General features: G+C 40.0%; 1 protein-coding gene across 1 annotated transcript in view; it reads left to right on the top strand.

Annotated features, from left to right (window-relative positions):
• LOC139937867 (C-type mannose receptor 2-like) overlaps positions 1-12,644 on the top strand; it is a 75,966-nt gene that overhangs the window by 59,520 nt on the left and 3,802 nt on the right. The window contains exons 41-44 of the mRNA XM_071933230.1: positions 4,743-4,842; positions 7,559-7,842; positions 9,725-9,896; positions 10,721-10,978. Coding sequence (XP_071789331.1) covers positions 4,743-4,842; positions 7,559-7,842; positions 9,725-9,896; positions 10,721-10,978 — 814 coding nt within the window. The remainder of the gene's footprint in view (positions 1-4,742; positions 4,843-7,558; positions 7,843-9,724; positions 9,897-10,720; positions 10,979-12,644) is intronic.

Below are 12,644 nucleotides of genomic sequence, written 5' to 3'. Positions count from 1 at the left end.
GCAAGGCTTACCCCTTGTTGGTTTGGTTAAAATGACATGAAACATCATAAGGAATGTGCAGCAAGGCTTACCCCTTGTTGTTTTAATTAAAATGACATGGGACGTCAAAAGGATGTGTAGCAAGGCTTAAGCCTTGTTGTTTTAATTAAAATGACATGAAACATCAAAAGGAATGAGCAGCAAGGCTTACCCCTTGTTGTTTTAATTAAAATGACATGAAACATCAAAAGGAATGAGCAACAAGGCTTACCCCTTGTTGATTTGGTTTAAAGGACATGAAACATCAAAAGGAATGTGCAGCAAGGCTTACCCTTTGTTGATTTGGTTAAAATGACATGAAACATCAAAAGGAATGCGCAGCAAGGCTTACCCCTTGTTGGTTTGGTTAAAATGACATGAAACATCATAAGGAATGTGCAGCAAGGCTTACCCCTTGTTGTTTTAATTAAAATGACATGGGACGTCAAAAGGATGTGTAGCAAGGCTTAAGCCTTGTTGTTTTAATTAAAATGACATGAAACATCAAAAGGAATGAGCAGCAAGGCTTACCCCTTGTTGTTTTAATTAAAATGACATGAAACATCAAAAGGAATGAGCAACAAGGCTTACCCTTTGTTGATTTGGTTAAAATGACATGTAACATCAAAAGGAATGAGCAGCAAGTCTTACCCTTCATTGATTTGGTTAAAATACATGAAACATCAAAAGGAATGTGCAGCAAGGCTTACCCCTTGTTGATTTGGTTAAAATGACATGAAACATCAAAAGGAATGAGCAGCAAGGCTTACCCCTTGTTGATTTGGTTAAAATGACATGAAACATCAAAAGGAATGAGCAGCAAGGCTAACCCCTTTTGTTTTGGCTAAAATGACATGAGACATCAAAAGCAGTTTGAAGCAAGGCTTACCCCTTGTTGATTTGGCTTAAATGACATGAAACATCAAAAGGAATGAGCAGCAAGGCTAACCCCTTGTTGATTTGGTAAAAATGACGTGAAACATCAAAAGAAATGAGCAGCAAGGCTTACCCTTGTTGATTTGGTTTAAAGGACATGAAACATCAAAAGGAATGTGCAGCAAGGCTTACCCTTTGTTGATTTGGTTAAAATGACATGAAACATCAAAAGGAATGCGCAGCAAGGCTTACCCCTTGTTGGTTTGGTTAAAATGACATGAAACATCATAAGGAATGTGCAGCAAGGCTTACCCCTTGTTGTTTTAATTAAAATGACATGGGACGTCAAAAGGATGTGTAGCAAGGCTTAAGCCTTGTTGTTTTAATGAAAATGACATGAAACATCAAAAGGAATGAGCAGCAAGGCTTACCCCTTGTTGTTTTAATTAAAATGACATGAAACATCAAAAGGAATGAGCAACAAGGCTTACCCCTTGTTGTTTTAATTAAAATGACATGAAACATCAAAAGGAATGAGCAGCAAGGCTTACCCTTTGTTGATTTGGTTAAAATGACATGTAACATCAAAAGGAATGAGCAGCAAGTCTTACCCTTCATTGATTTGGTTAAAATACATGAAACATCAAAAGGAATGTGCAGCAAGGCTTACCCCTTGTTGATTTGGTTAAAATGACATGAAACATCAAAAGGAATGAGCAGCAAGGCTTACCCCTTGTTGATTTGGTTAAAATGACATGAAACATCAAAAGGAATGAGCAGCAAGGCTAACCCCTTTTGTTTTGGCTAAAATGACATGAGACATCAAAAGCAGTTTAAAGCAAGGCTTACCCCTTGTTGATTTGGCTTAAATGACATGAAACGTCAAAAGGAATGAGCAGCAAGGCTAACCCCTTGTTGATTTGGTAAAAATGACGTGAAACATCAAAAGAAATGAGCAGCAAGGCTTACCCTTGTTGATTTGGTTTAAAGGACATGAAACATCAAAAGGAATGTGCAGCAAGGCTTACCCTTTGTTGATTTGGTTAAAATGACATGAAACATCAAAAGGAATGCGCAGCAAGGCTTACCCCTTGTTGGTTTGGTTAAAATGACATGAAACATCATAAGGAATGTGCAGCAAGGCTTACCCCTTGTTGTTTTAATTAAAATGACATGGGACGCCAAAAGGATGTGTAGCAAGGCTTAAGCCTTGTTGTTTTAATTAAAATGACATGAAACATCAAAAGGAATGAGCAGCAAGGCTTACCCCTTGTTGTTTTAATTAAAATGACATGAAACATCAAAAGGAATGAGCAACAAGGCTTACCCCTTGTTGTTTTAATTAAAATGACATGAAACATCAAAAGGAATGAGCAGCAAGGCTTACCCTTTGTTGATTTGGTTAAAATGACATGTAACATCAAAAGGAATGAGCAGCAAGTCTTACCCTTCATTGATTTGGTTAAAATACATGAAACATCAAAAGGAATGTGCAGCAAGGCTTACCCCTTGTTGATTTGGTTAAAATGACATGAAACATCAAAAGGAATGAGCAGCAAGGCTTACCCCTTGTTGATTTGGTTAAAATGACATGAAACATCAAAAGGAATGAGCAGCAAGGCTAACCCTTTGTTGTTTTAATTAAAATGACATGAAACATCAAAAGGAATGAGCAGCAAGGCTTACCCCTTGTTGATTTGGTTAAAATGACATGAAACATCAAAAGGAATGTGCAGCAAGGCTTGCCCCTTGTTGTTTTGGTTAAAATGACATGGGACATCAAAAGGATGTGCAGCAAGGCTTACCCCTTGTTGTTTTGGCTAAAATGACATGAAACATCAAACGGAATGAGCAGCAAGGCTTGCCCCTTGTTTTTTTTAGCCAAAGTGACACGAAACATCAAACGGAATGAGCAGCAAGGCTTACCCCTTGTTGATTTGGTTAAAATGACAAGAAACATCAAAAGGAATGAGCAGCAAGGCTTACCCCTTGTTGATTTGGTTAAAATGACATGAAACATCAAAAGGAATGAGCAGCAAGTCTTACCCTTCGTTGATTTGGTTAAAATACATGAAACATCAAAAGGAATGTGCAGCAAGGCTCACCCCTTGTTGTTTTAATTAAAATGACATGAAACATCAAAAGTAATGAGCAGCAAGGCTCACCCCTTGTTGATTTGGTTAAAATTGCATGATACATTAAAATGAGTGTGCAGCAAGGCTTACCCCTTGTTGATTTGGTTAAAATGCCATGAAACATCAAAAGGAATGTGCAGCAAGGCTTACCCCTTGTTGGTTTGGTTAAAATGACATGAAACATCATAAGGAATGTGCAGCAAGGCTTACCCCTTGTTGATTTGGCTAAAATGACATGAGACATCAAAAGCAGTTTAAAGCAAGGCTTACCCCTTGTTGATTTGGTTTAAATGACATGAAACATCAAAAGGAATGAGCAGCAAGGCTTACCCCTTGTTGATTTGGTTAAAATGACATGAAACATCAAAAGGAATGTGCAGCAAGGCTTGCCCTTTGTTATTTTGGTTAAAATGACATGGGACATCAAAAGGATGTGTAGCACGGCTTACCCCTTGTAGTTTTGGTTATAATGACATGAAACATCAAAAGGAATGTGCAGCAAGGCTTACCCCTTGTTGTTTTGGCTAAAATGACATGAAACATCAAAAGGAATGAGCAGCAAGGCTTACCCCTTGTTGATTTGGTTAAAATGACATGAAACATAAACAGGAATGAGCATCAAGGCTTACCCCTTGTTGTTTTGGTTTAAATGACATGAAACATCAAAAGATTTGAGCAAGGCTTGCCCCTTGTTGATTTGGCTAAAATGACACGTAACATCAAAAGGAATGAGCAGCAAGGCTTACCCCTTGTTGATTTGGTTAAAATGACATGAAAAATCAAAAGGAATGTGCAGCAAGGCTTACCACTTGTTGATTTGGTTAAGATGACATGAAACATCAAAAGGAATGTGCAGCAAGGCTTACCCCTTGTTGATTTGGCTAAAATGACACTTAACATCAAAAGGAATGAGCAGCAAGGCTTACCCCTTGTTGATTTGGTTAAGATGACATGAAACATCAAAAGGAATGTGCAGCAAGGCTTACCCCTTGTTGATTTGGTTAAAATGACATGAAACATGAAAAGGAATGTGAAGCAAGGCTTACCCCTTGTTGATTTGGTTAAAATGTCATGAAACATCAAAAGGAATGAGCAGCAAGGCTCACCCTTTGTTGTTTTAATTAAAATGACATGAAACATGAAAAGGAATGAGCAGCAAGGCTCACCCCTTGTTGATTTAGTTAAAAAGACATGTAACATCAAAAGGAATGAGCAGCAAGGCTTACCCCTTGTAGTTTTGGCCAAAATGACATGAGACATCAAAAGCAGTGAGATGCAAGGCTAACCCCTTGTTTTGTTGCCAAAGTAACATCGAACATTAATAGGAATGAGCAGCAAGGCCTAGCCCTGTTATTTTAGTCAAATAAGAAGAGTGTAAAAAGGAATTACAGCAAGGTTTACACCTTGCCTTGTTGGATGATTTTGTGTGCTTCAGATAGGAATCAAAGACTTCTAGCTAGAAGTCTTTGATTACTTTAGTAGGAAATTACCTTTATCTTTGCTACTTCAGAGGGAGCAGTTTCTCACAAGGTTTTATCCTATCAACAGCTCTCCAATGCTAGTTACCAAGTCAGTTTTTAAGTTCATATTTGGTTTGAGTAATTACCAAACGTGTACCTTCCCTTGAAGCAGTAGACTGCTTGCAGATTGATCAACAGGCAGGATTTTTGTTTAAGGTTATTTTTAATACTAAACACTATTGTCTGGATTCAGGAGGATTGTGTCGAGATGTTATATGACTGGAATAATGCAGGACGTTGGAATGACGTGGGTTGTGGCACTCTAAACGGATACATCTGCCAAAGTAAACCAGGTACTGAAAATCATACAGGCATTCAGAATTTCATCAACTCAACTGAAAACTCACTCATTGCTGAAACTCAATTCAAATCAAACACGGCAGTTATCACTTCTAAATCAGGGGAACTTGACCCCATTCCATCATCTCTATTCTACCTTACTTATCACAGTTTTTACTGACATCGTAATGCCAGTTTTACTGCATGGTGTTGTCCGAGATGTCATGAAAGTTGCTAGAATTTGACCTTTGTTAAAGAAGTTCAATCTTAACAAAGACGAAATGAAGAATTATAGACCAGTCTCTAACCTTTCACTTCTTAGTAACACCCTGGAGAGAGTGGTCTTGGTGCAACTTTCATCTCTCCTAATTGAGAACCATCTTCATGACCAGCATCAATCTGCTTTCCGCGCCAACCACAGCGTTGAGTCTGCCACACTCACAATCCAAAACGACCTGTTGCAAGCTATGGACAACCGCATGATATCATTACTTGTGCTGCTTTATTTATCAGCAGCGTTTAATACTGTTGACCATGCCACATTATTTCACCGCCTCAAATCTCGCATTGGGATAGATGGAGTTGCACTAGCCTGGTTCAAATCTTATCTTAAAGACCGATCACAGTATGTCCGCATTAATGAGTCAACTTCTCCTACTGTATCACTTAATTTCCGGCTACCACAGGGATCAGTCCTTGGACTGTTACTGTTCTCGATGTACACAACCCCACTTAGCAGCATCATTAACCAGCATGGCATATCTTATCATTACTATGCAGATGATATCCAACTTTATCTGTCAGTAAACCCTCAACAACATCAGAAAAATGTAGCAGTCCACCAAATGGAAGTATGCATTAGAGAAGTACGCTCCTGGATGGCACAAAACTGGCTAAAAAAATCAAATCAGAAGACAGAATTGACCATCATAGTTTCAAAACAGCAATCATCTAAAGTTCATATTCCATCAATTCCTATCTATCATCCAAAATATCATCTACTCAAGTCCGTAATCTTCGCATTATCTTTGATTCATCACTATTCATGGAACTCCGTGTGACAACAATTTGTAGATCAGTCTGCATGTCAATCCGTAACATTGGACACACTCGGAAATATCTTGACAAACACCACTGAAATACTTGTTCACGCTTTCATAATTTCCAAAATCGACATGGGCAATTCACTGCTTCATGACATCAAGAGAAACCAACTGAAAAGTCTGCAGCGTCTACAAAACATCGCTGCCAGACTAGTTTCTCTCACCAGTAAATATTCCCACATTACTCCTGTATTACACGATCTCCACTGGCTGCCAATATCACACAGGATTCAGTACAATATCCTATTCATTTTCAAAATCCTTCACAACAATGCTCCAGAATACCTCATCAACCTCATCCACCCATACACCTCAGCACACACCGGACTGCGTTCTAATGAGCTCATGATGCTTCGCTGGGGTAACAGGTCTTTCTCTGTAGCATCAGCCCGGGTGTGGAAGCAACTTCCCCCCACTGTGAAATCATCTCCACCTGTTCAAACAAGCATACTCACACAATCCTCAGTCCTAATTTGTCTTTCTCTCCTCAAGCACCATGAGCGCCTTCTTTAGGCGGATACCGGCGCTATACCAAGTGCTCTATTTTATTATTATTATTATTACTCTGTAGATCTGTATTTCAAATAACTACCCTGAGCCATGATTTACAAGCTGATATTTGGTGTGTAATGGCCGACCAGTCTCACGCATCAAACTGAAGTTCTGATGGCCTTGTCATCGGAGTGCGGGATCAAATTCAACAAAGACAAGTGTGTCCTTGAGCAAGAACCATAAATTGCTTCTCTTAAGCCAGTTGAATAAATGGGAACCAGGGGTGGATTTCACAAAGTTAGTCCTAACTTAGGACTAGTCCTAAGCAATGCTAAGAGATAGGACTGGTCCTAAGTTAGGATCAGTAACTCATCCTAACTTAGGACTGGTCCTATCTCTTAGCATTGCCTAGGACTAGTCCTAAGTTAGAACTACCTTTGTGAAATCCACCCCTGCACAAATAAGCAATTCAAATCAAAGAAACAAGTTTTCACTTGTTTGGGAAGTCTGTATTTCAGATCGGTAAAATATTTACCTTGAGCCAAGATTTACAAACTGATATTTGGCAATTGGCATACAATCGCCAAGCCGTCTCGTGCTTCAGTTTCAAGTTCTCGTGGCCTAGTCCATGACACTTGTATCCTTGAGCAAGAACCATAAATTGCCTCTCTTTACCAAGGAGTATAAATGGGTACCAGCGATATTGAGCAGCTTGAGGTTGTATGCTCCCAGTGGAGTTAATAGATGTTGCAAACTGCTTACCAACCAAAAGGACCGACATATGATATAAACGCAACAAAATAGTTGGCAACGTTTTTTTTTGGGTTGTGATGTCATTTAGCCTTTGAGTATGACTCTGCAAAGTCGAAACATGTACAAAAGTTCTAACTGTTCGAGTTTGCCTCAAACCCATTTTAGACTATTCCACAAAGCTATACCATGTTGAGTGAGACTGTTTTTGTGACCTCCGTGCGCTACGTAAGAACCAAGTACTGTTGACATTGAATTATAATCTGGTTTTGAAGCAAACGACTCTCAGAAAAGCAACCTTATAAAAAATCACTGAACTAGCCAAAAACCGTATGGAGAGAAGAACGAAATTTCAGTTTCAGATTATTATGTTTTCCCCCTCCAGATCTAAACATAAACCCCCCACCCTCAGTAATCAACCCGTGCGAGACAGGCTACGCATACTGGCCTAAGACGGGCAGCTGCTTCAAAATAATCTACGTCCCCAAAGACTTCAGCGATGCTACCACAGCCTGTCGGAATCTCGGTAGTAAAGTAACGTTAGCGAGTCTGAACGACCCGTACGAGGCAGCGTATGCTAATTCACTCATGGTGGCAACAGCAGTTGATCCAGGAGACGGTTTGATTGACAGAGAAGAACCGCTGTGGATTGGCATGGTGGATGAGGAGGTGAGTTTACTGACTCATGTATAAGTCACTCACTATGAGTTTGACAAGTGACCTAAACTAAGTTTCAATAAGGGAATCAATGTGTGGTGAAGAGGTTTTCAACTAGTTGTTTAAACCTGCCGAGGCTTGGTTCTTGATAATTTTACCGAGACGAAGTCGTTGTAAATTATCAAGAACCAGGCCTCGGCGGGTTTAGACCACTAGTTGAAAACCCATTCAACACACTTTGATTCCCATTCATAAATACCTTTTCAGTCCAAAAACATCCAACACTTTTTGGTCAAAAAGTAAAACAAATGCAAAAATAAATAATTGTTCAATGATTTCTTTCAACACAACACCCCTCCAGCTATGAAATGGTAGCGCCCTCGGGTAATTAACTCCTTATAAGGAGATTGCTGTGCGCGTATCACGTGATGTGGAACAACTGTTCCAGCCGTTGCTCTCAACCCATAGGAATGAAGAAACTGTCTTATAAGCGCAGGTGCAAGCGCGCGTGTCACGCCCATGTTTTAACACTTTTACTGGTGTTATATCATCCGTTCAAACACCCCCACGTGATGACCAATCCTCTTGACCAATCAGAATGGATAAACTGTCTAAAGTATTTATGAATGTTTAATAATTATAATAGTGGCTTCTTATATAGGCCTCATATCCGTCCCACATTGATGCATAGTGCTCAACATTCAGTATTTTCCTGCAGGGTATGTGACTACGTTTTTGAATTATGAGACCCACTTGTTTAAAGGCAGTGGACACTATTGGTAATTGTCAAAGACTAGCCTTCACAGTTGGTGTATCTCAACATATGCATTAAATAACTAACCTGTAAAAATTTGAGCTCAATCAGTCATTGAAGTTGCGAGATAATAATGAAATAAAAAAACACCCTTGTCACACGAAGTTGTGTGCGTTTAGATGGTTGATTTCGAGACCTCAAGTTCTCAATCCGAGGTCTCGAAATCAAATTCGTGGAAAAAGACTTCTTTCCCCAAAACTATGGCACTTCAGAGGGAGCCGTTTCTCACAATGTTTTATACCATCAACCTCTCCCCATTACTCGAAGAAAGGTTTTATGCTAATAATTATTTTGAGTAATTACCAACAGTGTCCACTGCCTTTAACATAGCACCCTGTAATGGTTTACAAGGTGCTGTGGCACAACATGCTGCCAATCACACGGGGGCAACCCCCTCTCTCTTTTTGATAAGTGCACTGGGTTCTTTTACATGCGTTACACAACACACGGGACCATTGGCTGTTTGCCTCATCCGAAGGACGAAGCATCAGTGTCAAGTGTCTTGTTTGAGGACACAGGTGTCACGACCGGGACTTGATCCAACACTCTGCTGATCAGAGCTTAAGTCTGGTGCTCTCTAGGCCACGACACGCTAAGTTTGAGTAAGATTACCCTAAACCACACCCAGCACACTCAAAAATTTATCCGCTGAGATTATTGAGCCTGTAAGACCAGTGCAGATAAAATACAGTGGACCAGTCCAGGATACAAAGGCCACTTGTCGTAAAGAAACCAGGTTCGCCCAGTGTTTCTGGTTTGATTGGCAGCATATCGCCACACAGCACCTTCATAAACCATTTCATGGTGCTACACAATGTAAGTAAAGGATCAATTGGTCTCATACTTCAAAAACATAGCTCCACAATACCTAACAGGAAAATAGTGAATGTTGAAGCGTCTTGAGCGTCACTGAGTGATGGATATGAGCGCAATATAAGAAGCCACGTTAAGTGCAATACATAAGACTGTATACTTACCCTCACCCTTTTTATGAGCCATACTCTCAGTGTGTGTGTGCATGTCCAGATTACTTGCATTGTAGTGCATAGATTACACCCTCGCTGTACTTTTTAAATCCAGGTTCCAGGGGAGTACAGATGGCTGGATGGATGGCCGATGTTCTACACCAGATGGGACACCAGCGAACCAAGCAGAGGTGTCAATGAGGGCTGTGTAGTCATGGGCTTCAATGGTAGATGGAACGATACTACATGCAGCAGCAAGTACAGAAGTCTATGCAAGTATTCGTTGAGTGAGTGGAAGTGTCTTTTCTCTTCTTTAATAACTCCATCCCCTAGATTGTATATAATAATAATAATAATAAGACTTGTAATGCCCACGTATCCACCCCACTGGGTGTTCAAGGTGTTCCTATCTGTATGTTAAAGACCTGAACACATTTGGTAATTGTCAAAGACTAGTATTCTCACTTGGTGTATCCCAATATATGCATAAAATAACATTTGTGAAATTTTTGGCTCAATTGGTCATCGAAGCGGCAAGAGAAGAATGAACTCTTGTTGCATTACTTTGTGTGCTTTCAGATGCATAATAAAAGGCTTCAGTATTTTACTATTCGACATTTGAGAGAGAAATAACCTTTGTGTTTGGTTTGCGGTTACATCATGTGTGTATCTACTTGCCAGGTAGAGTTTGTTCTTAGAGAACTGTCTTGCTTTATTCTACTGCAGCGGAGTAGATAATCGGAGGTTCGGGAGACTTCTCAGTTCTGAAAAGAACTGTCCTGCTTTTTAACTATTACCAGGGCGGATGGTATAGAGATTAGACTGGACTACTACTTTAGGTAATAGGATCTTAATTAACTGTACTGCCGCGGAGTCAGTTCTGAATTGGTCTCAACGTTTCGACTAGCTTGCTCTAGTCATCGTCAGGAGAAATAATCTCTTTCTCAAAAACTAAGTTACTTCAGAGGGAGATGTTTCTCACAATAGTGATACTATAAACAGCTCTCCGTTGCTAGTTACCAAGTAAGTTTTTATGCTAACAATTGTTTTGAGTAATTAAGTGTCCATTGCCGTAGGTTAACATCATGTCTTTTATGTCGCCCTCCAACAGACCCAGTGCCAACCTATCACCCAGACTTACCCGGTACTTGTCCAGACACCTGGGAGTCGTACGGCAGCTCTTGCTACTACTTCCAGCCAGCCAGCGAAGACAGAGTGACGCAGTTTGAGGCACAGCTGAAGTGCATGAAGATGGGCGCTGATAATCTAGTCTCCGTAGCTAGCAAGATGGAGAATGAGTTCCTGCGGAAGACGATGCGTGGTCTTCATACGGATTCGGCGTGGCTCGGATTGCATCGTGCTGATGAAGGTACTGGGGTCTCTCAAGTGAAACCTATCCATGGTGGGAAGTGGGAACAAATTTATTAGCAGGATTTGAAACTTTGCATGTTGGAAATACAATATAGAAAGGTTTGCGGTAACACCATGTTATGACTATCTCTAATGAGTTGGGGTGGTTCTGAAAAGAACCATTGGTTTTAACTCGACGTTTCGATCAGTATGCTCTTATCATCTTCTGGAGAAAAAAAGAAAGAAAAAAAGAAAAAAAAGAAAGACGATCAGAGCATACTGATCGAAACGTCGAGTTGAAATCAACGGTTCTTTTCAGAACCACTCCAACTCATTAGAGATAGTCATTACATGGTGTTACTGCAAACCTTTCTAAATTTTTTAGCCATCACAATTACAAAAATCTATCACAACTTTTTATGTGCTGTTGATTTTTGGATATGAAGATGTTTGTTTCTCTGTTTAGATGATCTTCCCAGTGAAGGGAACTACGCAAACTCCCACAAGGGAATATAAACACCAGACTGGCATTAGCCAATCTCTCTCAAACATACAGTGGTTGAACACTATACAATAAGGAATTGCACAAATCAATAAATTGCGATTCAGTAACTAGACGACAATACTTATTCTAGTCATTGAGAAGTGGACGGTTAGCTTGGGGGATTTGAACCCACAACCTTGTAATTGCAAGTCCTTGCAAACTCACTGTAGAGTTTGCAGAATTTGTAGGGGCAAAAGTCAATCAAGAGACACCGACCAACAGGGCCAAATGTCATGGTGCTACTTGCCTACCAGCAGTCGATTTTCGTGTTTTGAACTATCCATAAGGGCAAAATGCACGATAAGCAGGACTATGAATTTTACTGTGTATTAAAGGCAGTGGACACTATCGGTAATTACTCAAAATAATTATTAGCATAAAACCTTACTTGGTGACGAGTAATGGGGAGAGGTTGATGGTATAAAACATTGCGAGAAATGGCTTCCTCTGAAGTGACGTAGTTTTCGAGAAAGAAGTAATTCTCCACAAAGTTGATTTCGAGACCTTAGATTTAGAATTTGAGGTCTTGAAATCAACCATCTAAACGCACACAACTTCGTGTGCCAGGAGTGTTTTTTCTTTCATTATTATCTCAGAACTTCGAAGACCAATTGAGCTCAAATTGTCACAGGTTTGTTATTTTATACATATGTTGAGATACACCAAGTGGGAAGACTAGTATTTGACAATTACCAATAGTGTCCACTGCCTTTAACCATGTTAATCGTGAAAACAAGCACACGGCCTGACATGAGAAAATAATGGAAACTTACCCGATACACCTCTTGCATTGTCATCGCATGCAGCTACTCTCTGTTCATGTTAGGCCAGTTTGGGAGACAAGTCGCATGTTAAATAGTGGGCTTGTAAATGCGTGCCTAAGCAAAGATGCAACCAAGGTTTATTGTAGTGATGAAAACACCGGTAACTACAGGCATGTCTGCTACAAGGGTTGATCATGGCCAAGCTTTTTCTGGCAAGTTCTGGTCATTGGGGTTTAGGTTCAAATCCTGGTATTGACATTTAGTAATGTGGTTGATCATCAGAACACCTTAAAGGAACACGTTGCCTTGGATCGGTCGAGTTGGTCTTTGAAAAGCGTTTGTAACCATTTGTTATAAAATGCATATGATTAGAAAGA

This window comes from Asterias amurensis, chromosome 5 (assembly GCF_032118995.1).
Source record: "Asterias amurensis chromosome 5, ASM3211899v1".
In the NCBI taxonomy this organism is placed as follows: domain Eukaryota; kingdom Metazoa; phylum Echinodermata; class Asteroidea; order Forcipulatida; family Asteriidae; genus Asterias; species Asterias amurensis.
Note: the sequence above shows the minus strand (reverse complement) of the source record. Positions and strands in the feature narration are given on the sequence as shown.